The sequence below is a fragment of the Rhipicephalus sanguineus genome, chromosome 2 (genome assembly GCF_013339695.2).
Source record: "Rhipicephalus sanguineus isolate Rsan-2018 chromosome 2, BIME_Rsan_1.4, whole genome shotgun sequence".
NCBI classification, from domain to species: Eukaryota; Metazoa; Arthropoda; class Arachnida; order Ixodida; family Ixodidae; genus Rhipicephalus; species Rhipicephalus sanguineus.
Genome location: NC_051177.1, coordinates 212647645 through 212662931, shown reverse-complemented (window position 1 = coordinate 212662931; position 15287 = coordinate 212647645). Strand labels below are relative to the sequence as shown.

The 15287-nt window shown below is 46.0% G+C and overlaps 1 protein-coding gene across 1 annotated transcript in view; it reads right to left on the bottom strand.

Annotated features, from left to right (window-relative positions):
* Positions 1-13272, bottom strand: part of LOC119384060 (DNA mismatch repair protein Msh6) — a 260639-nt gene extending 247367 nt beyond the window's left edge. Inside the window, exons 1-3 of the mRNA XM_037652348.2 lie at positions 13042-13272; positions 8832-9015; positions 1063-1208 (exon numbers count right to left, since the gene is read on the bottom strand). Of these exons, the coding sequence (XP_037508276.1) occupies positions 1063-1208; positions 8832-9015; positions 13042-13144 (433 nt within the window). The 5' untranslated portion in view covers positions 13145-13272. The remainder of the gene's footprint in view (positions 1-1062; positions 1209-8831; positions 9016-13041) is intronic.
* Between the last annotated feature and the right edge of the window lie 2015 nt (positions 13273-15287).

Genomic DNA, 15287 nt, shown 5'->3' with positions numbered 1-15287 from the left:
TTTGAGCTCGAGTTCCTGCTTTTCTCGAGCATAAGCGTCGAACGCTACGGCGCGTTTTGCCTCGAGTTCGGCACGACTTGCCTCGAGATAGGCGTGTCTTGCCTCTAGTACGCCTTTGCGCTCCTCTTTCTTATTCTCCCACTCTCTTCGAACACGTTCCTTTTCGTCTGCAATAAACTTTAGAGCTTGCTCCTTATTGAGCTTTTTCTCCCGAATGACTCTAATACCTTCTCCCCATCCATCGTTGCAACAACCGACGATACGTGACTGGGCCAAAAGCTGGAAACATCCTGGCACAGGCTCGCCACTTATTATGTCACGTATTTCGGGAGTGCTTGCATTTATACATGCGGCGTCGAACATTCGAGCCTTACCGCTAGTGGGCGTGTTACATCCAGAATAATCTCAGCTGTTTGCGTTTTCGCGCACAAGCCTATAAGGAGATTCTAACATAATCTTGAAGGTTCCCAGACATTAGGGCACGGCTTGCGCAAGGCAGCGGCTACGTGTGCAACAGACTAGTTGCATAAAAATAACAAAAGAAGCGCGCGTGGCAATATTCATATGACATCAGCGTATCATCATTAAAAACAGCCTCTGATTTACCATCTCTTTCGTGTGGAATGTCGCATTTCCAACTTATCATTATTTCACAGATTTTTTGTACAGTCCCCTCGCCCTCGCACCATACATCTCACCACCAGCACAAGTATCAGATCACACAGGTCATTCTCTAAATGTCAATCATCACAAAGAGCGCACCGTCACGTTTTTGTCTTCTTTATTCCCTCGTACCGGTCTTCCCTACATCACTGCCATCACCAGCTCACCTGCCTTCACGGAAGAAGTGCCTGCGTTTCTTTCACCCTAACAACCTTTGATCTTTTGTATTCCCAACCCTTATGTAACACCCCTGTTTGGGGCCTATAAAGAATGAATGAATGAACCTCCCAGGATCCTCCTTTTGCCAAGACACAGCTAGCCATACATGTGGGATGCTCTAGCCCACTTCAGTTTCATGGTGGCCCTGCAGCACCTTAGTGTAGCGAAAGTTGTACAGACCTGAATCATTAGTCGCAGGAAGAAGCGCCATACGGTCAGACGGGTCCAGAGAGAGTGCCTTCTCAGCCTCTGCCACACCACGGATCCAATGGGCATCAGTAGAACGCGCAGGTGGATCAGCCGCGCCTGTGAACGGCTTGGTTAGCCTGCATACACAAAGCATTCCACTCAACATGGCATCATGAGGTTGAAGAAACTCACGGTTTAAGGAACAAGCAGCATTATCGAAATAAAAACGCCAGGCCTGCGCTGAAATCGCAACACAGTCACAGCGAAAGCTGGAAGAGCGGTGTTTCTAGAGCCCGTTGTAAGCTCTCTTGGGGCTACAATACAAGCACACTAGAAAGGTACCCATTACGCAATAAATAACAATTTTTGTGAGGTTGGGAAGCACTTACTAAGCCATTATTCATCATTCTGCGGAGAAGTGAGGCACCAGCTACACGTCTGTAAGGCATTATGTGCACTTTGTTGACGCGACGACTGATGACGATGAAGAATTATGGCTCAGCCCTTTGTAATGGGTTGGAACCTTTAAACGGCCCACCAGTTATGTAGTTTGCATTGGGTGACGCCCGCTCGCTATTTCCCTCTCCCGTCACGCTGTATAACATACGTTGACGTGGGAGAGTGACGGGGGGGATGGGGGCGAAGAACTTTACTGAGACCCCGAGGAAATGGATCATGCGCTTATGGGCTTCCTTGGCAACCAATACAAGTGCACTTGCGAGGAACCCACTACGCTCTAAATCATTGTAATTTTACTGAGACCCCGAGGAAATGGATCATGCACTTATGGGCTTCCTTGGCAACCAATACAAGTGCACTTGCGAGGAACCCACTACGCTATAAATCATTGTAATTTTTTAGAAGTAGGGCAGCAGGCACTGTGCCATTTTTCGTCATTCTACGGAGTGCCGTGGTACCTGCTAAACGCATGTAAGGCATTATGTTGATGCTGTGCCTGATGACGACGAAGAATTATGGCAGAGCCCTCTGTAATGGGTTGGAAGCATTCAACAACCTACTCGTTGCGCAATTCGCATTGTGTGACGCCTGGGTACAGAATTCGTGTTGTGCGACGCTTGGTGCTTATTTTACTCTTCTACCACGCTATATTGCATATGCTGATGTGGTTCCTTCCTGACATGAAGCCTGTATAGGACCTTTTTGCAAAGCAGTTTCAAGCACCGGCATGGCTCAGAGGTTGAATACTGGGCTCCAACGCAGAGGGCCCAGGTTCGAACCTCGTTCCATCCTGGAATTTTTTTCTTATTTCGAGCGATACTGGTTACGGACACCGGCGGCGGCGGCGGACAACTACGGCGCCAAAAACGGCCAGTGAAATGATCTCATAACAGCTTTCGCTGTAAAATGTCTATTCGAACATACAAGGCATATTACATACTGTAGGAAAAGAGGCAAATACAAATCCATTTCCGCCAACGCATGTGCAACATGCTCGAACCATCGTCTACCTAATCACACTATAGGACACATTCTAGATACCGCACTTACGACTCGTACAGGTTGATTGAAGTTTCGCTTATACAATTACTACCCCATTTCTGTATGAAAAACCCCTCCAAAATTTCCCGTGCTATCTTGTTTTTGCTTTTTCCCAAGATCCAAATCTCCATGAAGCTTGCCGTGCATCCACATGATGTCACATGCGTGCTGAAATGCGCACCGCCCTTATCTCTTACAGTGAGAGCATGTCCCCTTGCTTGATTATTGACGCAGCACCCCGTCTGGCCAACATAGCTCTTTCCACACGTTAGGGGTATTTCATAAACCACTTCAGTGGCACACTTGGTGCACGGCCGAGCATGCTTCCTTTTACAGCCTTTCAGCTATTCAGCATGGCTTCCTGTTATGTGAGGGCACAACTTCGCCAGTTTGTTTGGGGCTGCAAATACCAGCATGGTATGTTTGGGGTTGCGAATAGCGGCATGATACGTCATGCCGACTTGCAACCTTTTTAAGGTTGTGCGTAACCTTATGTATATAAGCAACCACCTCCGGCCGTTCTTTTTCCTTTCGTGCTTCAGCCGAGCCATTTCTGACCTTCTGCCAAAGCATTCCGCAACCGCAAACAACATCGAACAAGGGAAAAAAAAGAACATGGCTGATCCCCCTTTCATAGGAATCGGTATAACACGAAAGTGAAACGTGTCTTTACGGGGGTGCTTGGGCGTTTATTGCATTGTTTCACCACAAGGGCGAAGGAATGAATGCTATAGCAACAAATTGTAATGTCACGTGACGAACGGTAAGCAGCTCGAAACTTGCAGCGCGCTCTAAAGCAAAAAGGACACACGAAAAGAACATACTCAGGACGAGTGAGAACTAGCAGCTGTCACAACTGTTACTTCGTGTGTGAAAAGCACGCTCCTTTTGGAAACACGGCCGCTGCAGCGAGCGAAGTGACCTTCGTGCTCTCTGTTACGTCAACGGAAACTTGTGGTGAAAGCACAAGATGTACAAACTGCCCCCATCGCGAGATAAGCGCGCACGCACAGGACACCCCCTGTACAGGCGCGCTCGCATCGCCACGTGTGGGGCGATGACCTTTAAAGCATGCCCTCCGCGCCATCTCGCTCGTGATAAAAACACGCTGAAGCCCCCCAGCTCTAAGTGCCACCAACGGTAAATGGTGTATATAAATGGCTCGCCATTGGTAAGCTGAAGAAGTACAGTCTGTGGCCGAGTGGTTCCGCGCCGCGTGCTCCAGAGCAAGGGGTCGTAGGTTCGACTCTCGGCAACGGAACTTTTTCTTCTAGTAAGGTAGAGAGGTGGGCGAGTTGGAATTGATGCATATTGTAAAAAAGTCAGTGCAAACAAGACAGAACACAAGAAAGGAAGGACACAGTATGAACACTGTCTAACAACTGAAGTTTTAATGAAACAAAAAGAACAGGACAAAAACCAACACAAACCTGCGCAGAAAATTTAGGCGACGTCAAAAAAATGGATGACCTTGCGTAGCTCGCAATCTAGCGGACAAACAGACGGTTCAGATATACAATCATTGCCCTTGTTTCTGATAAAGAACGCTTCAGCGAGCTCCCGCGCCATTTTGTCTTTATGTTTCAGCATAATAACAGTGTTACTGAAAAACAGTTTGCATCCACATGATCTGCAATGTGCCGAAAGGTGTGACGTCAGCTTTCCCTTTAAAGTATTATTGTGCTGGCAAAGTCTTTCATTGATGCATCTGCCGGACTGGCCTATATACACCTTTCCACAGGAGATGAGGATCCTATAGCAAACACCAAAGGAGCAGGAAACGGCAGGATTGCAATGTTTAACCATGCAATCTACACCCACTGTTCCTCCAGCCCTCTTTTCAACAGCAGCACAAGCTTTTCCAACTTTTTCGTTCGAAGGAAAAAGAACGTCGACGTCAAAACTTTTGGCTATCTTCTTAAAACGATGTGACAGCCGGTGCACATAGAGCATGACAGCATACTTCCTGGACTTGTTTATTGCCTGGTTCAGCAGTTTCAACCGGGTGGGATTTACACTTCTTGATCTTCTTGATTATTCTGTCAGACGCTGACACAAGCACATGTGCGGGAAACCCAGCGTTTTTTAGTGGATCTGCTGCTGAAAGCTATCCTTAGATTGTGTATGCAGGACTTCTTGAGGGCAGACTGTAAAGAGTTCATAGCGATGGCATTTTTAATAATCTTAGAATGACCGGAAGAATAACTAAGCAGTGATTTCTTGGAACGCGGTGAGAAGCACCAGCAAACATGGTCACATTGCAAAAACAGAGGTCCAAAAACTGCAAACAATTGTTATTCGGTAATTCACAAGTGAAATTCAGCCCAAACGCCTTTTCCTTAAATATCTTCAAGAGATTAATGTGGTGAAAAGGTGCACAATTTTTCCGGAAAAGAATAAGGTAGTCATCAACGTAGCGAAAGATTCTTACCACCAGATGGCGCACTTCTTACCACCAGATCGCGTTGAAGACACCATAAACACCACAAACAATCGCGTTTGTGGTGTCTTCACTTCTCTCTGGTGTTCGTGTTTGCAACACCCTGTCTTTTAACATGTATGCAAGGGCACCTAGGCAACTGCAATAGACCTTATGCAAAATTGCTGCCATTTGTCGGAGGTTTGAAGAAGCTACTGATTCGGGGCATAAAAACGTCAGACAACTGTTTAGGGGCCTTACACGTTACCGGCTTTTCGTACTTATTACGTTGACAGTTATTATGTGTAAAGAACTGCCTCACAACGAGAAGAAGGTACAAGTTTGTCACCGAGTCACATGTAAGCCTGTCGTTATTGAGATTGAAGCTTTGCGCTAGGTTATAAATTTTGTCTGCCTGTTTTGAGTGTAGTGACTAAAGCGCTGTTAGCTATCTGAGCATCATGCGTGTAGTGTAGGATGGTTGGGAGGAGGCTTTAGCACGTGACACAGTTAGGCACAGGGATGACTGTAAGTGCTGTTGACCCATTTCAAAGCATATATTTCATAAAAGATAGCCTATGTCGACCTGACGTGTTGTGCATCTAACTTTAGATAAAACGTCGTCCTCTTTTTTATTTTTTCAATAAAAATATTTCACCGCTGTAGGCGCCGACGTATGTTACGTATAGAATTACCGCACAATTAAAATGTAAAAAAATTGGGAGAACCTGATATGGGCTCTTCTTAGGGTATAAATTTTAAAGAAATACTAAGGGGCGGTCAGAAAATCCGGGCAGCCCTCTCAATTTGGCAGTGATAGCACATGAAATGCTTGAAAAATACACATGGTGTAGCAATACGCGCACGAGGCATTCGAACATAAACTACAAAGGACATGCTCCAGTACACACGGTCTGTTCGCTGAGAATCGATGACGCGCACGAGCTACCTGTCTAACATGTAGTTGTTATCACAATGCAATAAACAAAGTAATGTTGTCAGCAGCAGCGCAGGCATGTGCGAGTAGCCGCGATGCAACTTTGAAGCTTGTACACGAAGCCGGTTTGTTTGTGCCTGCAAGCACACGGTGCAAAAACTGCCTCATTCCGGCATGACACAAAAGAGTGTTCTCTGACGAGTGCCGCTTGTTGTCACATACCGCATCTATCAAGGATAGCAAACATAAACATGGCGTTAGTCGTAAGCAGTACCCGGAGCAATAGAACGATCTGTGACTTCTCGTCGGCCGCGAGGAAAGCTAATAAAACTGAGGTTAATTTCCTGCAAACCTTTGTTCAGCATCCCAATTTCCTCAATCTGAGCAACACGATGCACGAAAATATGTCGGCATTGCCGCTCCTATCGGCCACTACACGTTGATACGTACGCTCAGTGTGTGCATATGCAGAGCGTGCTTAGCCTTCAACATGGCGGAAATGCGCACGGCGGCCGCTAGACAGCAGCTGATTTTGCATAAGGTCTATTCTCACGTTCGTTGCACATGCATAATGTCACCTTCTAGTCCCACCACCAACTCCATTCTAACTTGGCATGCTTCAGATCAGCAGCATGTGCTGCTAGGAGGGTCAAAACTTGCACTGTGCAGTACAATGAATTGTGTAATGAAGACTGGATAAGGGAGACTTGATTAACTGAAATGAAGCCTTGGGTAACATCACTGATCTACAGAAAATAAACACACGTGTTCACTAGCATAGCGCTGCTGCACTGCTGATTTATTCTGAAAGGAAAGGTGTGTTCAACAAGCTTCATCTGGCACTGGTGGAGTCACTGCAGCACTCTCCGGAGCTGGCCTTTCATTGCCTGCTACTTCAAAAACGAACACAACTTCTGTTTGGTAGTCTGTAAGTGCACATATCGATGTCCACTGTTGCATCTGCGGAACAATGCAAAACTTGGTTTAAGCACAGCTGAGGCATTTGGGAGCAGAGGGGTAAAAAAAGCGGTGTAGCTATGCGAAGCTATTTAGCTTACCTTTGCTGCTCGCAACTTCGTATCAGACGTCTCCTTTCTTGAACAGTGTAGAATTTCATCTTTAGCAATGTCGGGCGACGACAGACATCTTTTTGCTACTGGCTTAATCCCTGCTGACCGGGATCATGGCTTTGGCTTGTGCAATGGCAGGCCTTTGAACACGCTAGAAGCCTAGGCTTGATACGTTGCAAAGACACAGCACCTTCTTTCACTATGAACTCGTTGCTTCGAACAACAGCGGTGGTGTCCCAATGCTTTTCGCACACTCAGACGCATTAAGAATAAAAGGTAGAGATGCCAGCTTCCTGTAGCAGTATTGCAAGTTTCCACTTTTCCCACTTATCGACGTCACTCAGTAAGAAAAACAGTGAGACGTTTTGACTGGTACCTATGGCAAGAGTGAGAATCGTGACACGTGCATGATCCCTCTGTCCTTGCACACAATGCTCGAAGCTGTCAGATCCACACGTTAAGAAAAATTAGGAAAACTGAACACCAATGCTCCCGGATTCCTTGGGCGCCCAGTTCTCCAACACAGCATGCAGCTTCCGCCTAGCCCCCACCATGCTCCCAGTGCCATCACATGGCAGCTGCAGCAACATAGCAAGCTCTCTCATTGTGTTAAAGCGAAGTTTTGTGACCAGAAAAGCACTGAAGGACTCTGAACCCAGTGACGGGAAGTCGCAACACCGTAACGAGTCTTGCTTGGTTCTTATTTCGGGAAGCAACGTCGCAAAACAAAACACGGCCACGATAAACGGAGGTGCCTAATTCAGGCTGTTGCCTTGCTTTGACGCAATTTTAGACCACAGCTCTGTTTCTTGTATCACACAAGACAACAGTCAATTGCAACACACAAGAGAACAATGAGCAATGGTTCATAGAACGATGTGAATTGCAATAGATAATTCAAAGGAAATATTTTAGTTTTATTTGATGTCTGTTGTTGCGGGCTTCGATAAACAGATACAGTAGACTCGATAATTCAAACTTTAGGTTAATTCAAACAAATCTTAAATTTTTGGTTGACCCACTATGTTTTCAATGTATTTTAAAGCTGCTTAATTCAAACTGCCTCACTGTACAAATTCGGTTAATTCAAACTTTTTGCTTGCCCATGTCTGGAAATATCTGCTTCCTTTGTTGCTTCTAGCTGAACATTCACATTCTTCTGTTACTAACAGGCGCAAATAAAACTGATTGCCTGCCTACAAAACGGCCAACTAGCCGAACCTTGCGCACCAATAATCTCGTGCTGACCGAGGGAAAAAAAAAAACTGTACAGTCTGGCCTTGATCTATCGCATGCCAAACGTTTCTTAAGGTCACTTTCTCTGCAGTATGCCATGCGAGAAAGTGTCCTAAGAATTAGAAGGGGCTAGCAACTGTCGTGAAACGCAACACATTTCGTCCCTTAATTACACACCCGTGCGTGCTTTGTATAATAACAAGTACCAGTATTATCGCTGGTGTCTAAAAATTTTACTGGCAATCATACAGAGCAGTCTATGACGCTGCTACGGCACTGAGAAACAATAAACATCGCAATGTTAGTTGGTGTGTTGCCCTGAGTCATATTTATGAGAACTTCTGATAATTCAAACTTCTGATAATTCAAATAAAATCCTGAGGTCCCCTCAAGTTTGAATTATCGAGAGTCTACTATTTGAACACACAGCTGGGATCTGCATAGGCTGCAAAGTTCCACAAGTGTTAAGCGCAATTTTCACACATCAATCAAATCTTATAGCTTACATAGTTCTTCCTGGCATCCTGTCACGGATTGCTCATGTTAAACACAGGGATGACACAATGGTGAGACCACAACTAGAGTGAGCAAGACTCACCTTATCTTGACCCATGCTCGAGATGGGGATGAGTCAAAGAAACAAACATGCACCGATGGTTGTGCGCTGTGTTTTTTCACAAAGCAAGCTCCCCCAGGAGGTGCTGATACAATGGCTGGCCAATAGGGATAGCCTTCCAGTTTGGCCCAAATGATGTCGTGAAGACGATAAGGACAGGACACTCCTGCATCAAACAAGCAGCACAAAGCATATCATACACTATACATGCAGCTGCCTTTTGGTGCATAACTTAAAGGGCCCCTCACCAGGTTTGACAATTTTGAGCTAACGAGCGCAATGCATACACTCGGCGTTCACGATCACGTCTGCCAAAATTTGCAACGCTACGCGCCGCAGAAATGGGTCAAATTTCAAGGTGAACGCTGCTCGCTCTTCCTCTCGCGGGCGCGCGCTTTAGAGAATGAGGGGATGACGTACATGAGAAAATGGCCTTACGTAGATGGTAGCGCTGTGACGTCGCCAACAGTAGCACGTGACACTGCGATAATTATTTGACATGACATGTGTAGCTTGTGTAATTTGTTGCTTGAATAAATTAATAAAACTTGAGAGAAATAATGAGACACACAAAGGGAATGTGTGCGTCTTTTTAATTTTTTTTCGTGAATTGAAGCGAGATGCGGGGCTAATGGGCCTTCCTTTCCCATGTGTTCGGGTCCCCGCGGTTAGCGCATCGAGCAGACGCCAGCCCTGCAAACGAAAGTAATGTTCTGGCGCGTTCGAGCACTCATTATGCTCATTTATTCTACCGCGTCCAACTAAACGTCAATGCGGCACTGGCTCATGATACCGCCACTCTCGTGCCAGTACAAATGTCTCAACTTTCATGCCCGTCCCGCAGAAACAGGCAGTACACACAGAGAACGCCGACAAAACGCCCACGGCCGCTACATAAAAAAAAAGGTAGCGGCCGTGCAACGCCACTCGCGTGCTCGGGCACGTCATGCGCACGTGACCATGCATGCGCATGACGTGTTCATGCGTATGTGTCAAGTGAAGAGGGCAGGGAAGGTATTTGGCTTGCTAAGGCTACACGGGGCGAGTGGCAAGGGTTTGAAACTCACCTCCTCGCATCATGGTTTCGCGCCGCTACAAATTATTGTTTTTCTCAGCTCGTAATGAACCGATTTGAAAAATTCTTGCGGCATACTGCTCCTCATTCGGCACGCAGCAACTTGCAGCGTCTAACTAAAATTTGCTATGTGGCCTGGTGAGGGGCCCTTTAAAGGGGTACTGACACGAATATTTTCAGTTGTTTTTTTGCGTCAAATGAAAGGTCAAGCCCTCAAGAGCCTAGAAAAGGTAGTGCTAAGCACGAGTAAACCCTAAAAAATAATTACAGTATGTTTTTAAAAGTTAGTTTCAGTTCGTATACTGTACCCTGACATCACAACGCGGTATGAACTTCTTGTCACGTGCTCGCACAATATAACGACGTTTCCACGGCCACTCCACACCATGGCTCAGTTGGTGATGCACAAGCGGCCATCTTGAAAGTTTTAGCCATGTAGCCATTTTAGCCATGAAGGCACATGATGAAAGTATGAACCTAGAGCCAATAAACCTCTGTTGTCTTTTCATTCTGCACACCCAAGGTTGGTGAAACTGGCATCACAAATCTGTGTTTTCAAGATACTGCATAAAAATCATGCCCACATTTAATGACTGAAGCAATACTGCATCAGTCGGCATCGTTAACCAAAACAGGCTATCTTGAGCATATACGAGTGTCTTGAGCCAAAAGGCTACCCAATACACTCGTGCATCTGCCGCAGCCACACCAAGATTCCAGCAATAAGCAAGCAGTAATCCCTTATATTGCCACGCACGCTTCTTTGCTATGTTTGTGTAACTGGTCCGTTGCACGTGTGATCGCTGTCTAGCGCGGGCTGCGCCAGAATACCTGGGGACATTCCAGATTATAGCAGACCATTTTGTCAAGATTGTGCCCATGACGCAAATAGTCAAGATTATTCTGGAACTAACGCAGCCACCAGTGATAAGGCTCGAATCGATGCCGCATGTATAAAATGCCAGTGCACCTTGCCGTGGTTTAGCTTATCGACGGCCGACGCTCTGTTCGCCGCTATCAGTGTACAGTGTGTATTGCTGTAGTTTGACTTTCCGTTTTCCAGCCACAAGTTCGGCCAAATAAAGAGTTTCATCTTGGACACGCCGACTGCTGCGTTCGTCGACGTCACGACACCGTGACAATATTCACGAGCTATCCCACAATCTTAAGAGGATAATGCAAAGATAGCATGTCTCTGTTGTTTTCTCGGCCCCCCAGAAATTATCCTCCCTGTCTAAGCTGACGCAAATTAAAGGGAATGCTCAGGACCAAAATCTATGTTCAAAGCAACATAGAACTTTGATTTATGAATGCGTTGAAGGTGTTTATGATATTATACCTCTAGTTTGTGGCAAACAGTACATCGGACAAACTAATACACGTGATAATGAAAGGTTTTGCTAACAATAACGTTTTGAATGGGCGAGAGGGCTTCTTTACCCAACATTGTGCCAAGTGCGACTGTCAGCCACCTTTTAAAGAAGCAGAAATACTCAGCAAGCATACAACCAAGCACGCATGCAAAATAATTGAAGCTGAGATGACTCATAGGTTAGGCAAGCAGTGTGTTAGCTCAGTGTCTGTCTTCTTATTTAAAGGTACTGACAACCAATTTTTATGGTACCCGTTTTCTTTAGTGCAATGGCAAGCTTACCGGTCAGAGTGTCTAATCACAGAATGGTAACATGGAAAATGCCATAGAGCATTTATGATCAGAATTTTTCAATCCGTGGCAAATGTGGTCGTACACACTACACATGCCGCAAACAGTGGGCAGTGAGCGTGCAGCGTTTCGTGTTTGTGCACTGAGGCTTGCTAGGCATGCACCACAGCTCATGTTCCACTAGTTGCCGCGAATGCAGCGCCAATTCTCAGTGTCAACTCCCTACATCTACTAAGCAGCACAGAATAGAGTGGGGATGGATAATAATATAAACACTCTAATTTTGAACCTTCATTCTGGTGTGCAAAAGTGATGGATAACATACACACTCTAATTTTGAACCTTCGTTCCAGTGTGCATGTACGCATCAGTCTACGAACATCGAAGTGAACGACTACATAATCCAGCTCTAAGGCTTTTCCGCTAGGCTTCGCAACATACCGATTTTCTTTGACCTTTGAAAATAGAAATCCTACTCAGATTGCCAAGAGGATGCTTGAACATGTCCCAATAATTCATGGTCTTTCTATTTCCCCCAGGATCTAATCACACGTTCTGGCCTGTTGTCGGTACCTTTAATAAAGAGCTACAATTCCTCTGACAGGGCATTAGATACTGATAATGAGCGCTTTGGCAGTGACATGCGCAATGATTTGGTTGTCACCATATCAATATGTGGTTGCTTTCAAATAAAGGTTGTTGCAAGTTCAGCGATGTGGTGGTGAGCTTTATTTTTGACTGCGTTGTGAATGTGCACTGGTTTTTTGTGACTTGAAGATGGAACCTTGAAGGTGCAAACGGATGTTTGCACCTTCAAGGTTCCATCTTCAAGGTTCCATCTGCAGCTTCAGACGGCTGGAGCTGCAGGCGTACGTTACGATGGGTCCACTGATAACCACAGACTGTAAACTTTACCGCCTGCAGTCACAGTGTGTCACGAACGCCTTCACAGTCATTCTCGCTTACAGCAGCCACGCGCTCCGTGTGTCAATTGCCGAGCAGCGTAATTATAATCATTTTGCGAAGTAGGCACGTACCTAATACGCCATAATTCATCCCACTGAAAAGTAGCAATGTACCCACTACGCATCGGTAAGGCAATACGCGTATACCACGTAGCTGCAAACAATCCTCGCGTACTTTTGTTCGCCAGCCACCCGCAAGTACAGGTGCCCCAAAAGTAAAACGAGGCACGCGAGCTGTGGCCAAACCACGCAAAAATGTATGCCAGCGTGCTCTCACAGAGAAGCGGCTCTTAAATTAAACGAAGATGGCACAATCTTCGGGCACATTTCCGTTTATTAATAAAGAACCACTCCTCTGATTGAGCGCGCTGGCATGCAGTTTGGCCACAGCTAGCGTGCTCCGTATTACTTTCGGGGCACCTGTACACAAGAACGAAAGAGCTAGAGTACCCAGCACTTTAAAGAGCTGATGAAAGAGAGCCAAGTTACCCGATGCTCCCAGCGACGACCTTTCGCCTTCTGCATTCCCCACAGCCCCATTGCTGGGTTTTGGGACCTTGGTGAAGTAAGAAAAGAGTGTGTTCTTCGCCATCGTCCACCCTTCGGAGAAGTGCCTTGGAAGTGCTGTCAACTTGTCAACACAACCACCAAAACGTTGCACTTGCACCACGTTCGAACGCCAGCGCGCAAGCGCCAATTATGAAAGCGCGCGAAACCATTGTTGTCATTGTGATCTGCTCAATCTGCCGTGCGCGCCCCTTCGTTATTCGAGGGTTCGACGTCGTTTTAACATGTGTAATAACAATAAAAAAGCAGATCTCTGACCATAATTAGAAGAAAAAATTAAAAAACGCTCGGTTTTTTTTTGCAGGCAAAAAATTGCGTTTATTTTTGACATAAAATTAATATACATGTTAAAAGTCCTGACACAACAATTTTCTCCCCGCGTTTTTTTTTTTTTTTGCTGCAATGTGTTGCTGGGGGTCTGTTAGTCATAACACGGCGCATCGTTTGCTGCAGCGCGACAGATAATTAATTACAAGCTCCTCATGACTTCATATGACGACGCCATCACATGACATAATCGCTTTGCATTGCCTCCATGATCGACGGCCAATCACGGAGGCAATGTAAAAGCAGGCGAGGTGCAGAAAGCAATGCCTTCGATCCTGTGGGCACTCCGAAACCACGTTATGTACAGAAAGCTTTAGGATACTTTAGGAGAAGGGCGAGGGAAGATCAATGCATCGACTGACGAAAAAAGCCAAAACGAAAGCCATATGGCTTTCGTTTTGGAGTCGTCTCAGGCGAATGCCTACGGGACCGTGTCTTTATTTTTTTTTCCATGTAATTGATTTTTTTTTACTTTTGGTACCACGGCCACGACTGACATATTCGGCTTCGCATGAAATGGCTTGAAACAGCAGAGCGCGGGAGGCAGCCTTGTAAAACAAATCGAATAGACGAAACAAAAGATAGCTAGGATATGAAGGGCGCAAACGCGTTAGCATGATCTGCTACGTTCTCCTGGTTATCTTCAGTTTATTCTCTCCTGCAGCAAGTTTACGTTCATCATTCCACACGAAAGTAAGTTAAGTGCCATCTCTCACGATGACGTGCACGCAGGGTACGTTCCTCAAACAGCCGCGGAAGTGTGGACCAATGCGGTGACAAACCAGCTGAAAGGATGCATATACAAAATCCCCGTTTCACAACACACAAACGCGTTCTCTGTGCGATGAGTCTGCTGCATTATGTTGCAGTGACGCAGTATTAAATATTGCCCAAATTTCCGCAATCCGCCGCGGAGAAAGCCTGGGTAGAGTAGATCGCTACAGTGTTACCAGTGTTGTCTAGTTCTCATGATTATTGTGTCTAACAAAGAAAAACGAGCCCTTATAATCCATCTTCTTTCCTTCAGTGTTCTGGTTAGTTGTTCTAGTTCACTATAGTTCTGGTAGAGCCAAGGAGGTTTTAAAAAAAATTGGACGACGCTTAAGCTGCGCCTTTAAGAACTGAACGCGATAGCGATATTCTGTTCCTAGTGCGCAGTTCCAACACTACGAGTGTTTAACAGAATGCGCGCACTAAGGTGTGTGCCTTAGGTAATGGGTAGCATGCTTTAAACCAGGAGCTATTATGCGCGAGAAACTTTTTCGAAGTTGCGATGCACCCACTACGTGGTCTTAAGGGAATACGCGCAGTAATGTGTGTGCCTTTTCTAATGGGTGGCTGTCTTTAAACCACCAAGTCGTTATGATATTGACATGGTGGGACGTCCGATGGCAATGTACGCTTGTACCACGCAATATTACTGCGATACTGCACTGCGATACTGCACTGCGATACTGCACTGAAAGTTACTTTCAGTGCAGCTCCAAGCAGTGGCGTGGCTGTGTGGTAGAACAGCTGCATGCCACGCAGCAGGCCTGGGTTCGATTCTCACTCAAGCCAAAAATTTTTATTATTTATTTTATTTGCAGCTTTTTCGATTTTTCGGTCACGGACAAGATGATGATTTTTCGCTCACAACCAACGGCCCCGACGCCGACGGCGGGATTTCTGCGATACGAGCTCTTTAACGCTATCGCGTTAATAAATCTTGCCGCAGTGAAGCCGCGCGCGCAGCGGCCATCTTGCCATAGGCAAGAAACGGAACCAAAGCGCGCCCGCCGCGCTGACCGCGTCTTCCCACCGTGGTTTTTAACTGTTATTCGCCTCGAGAGTCGAGATTA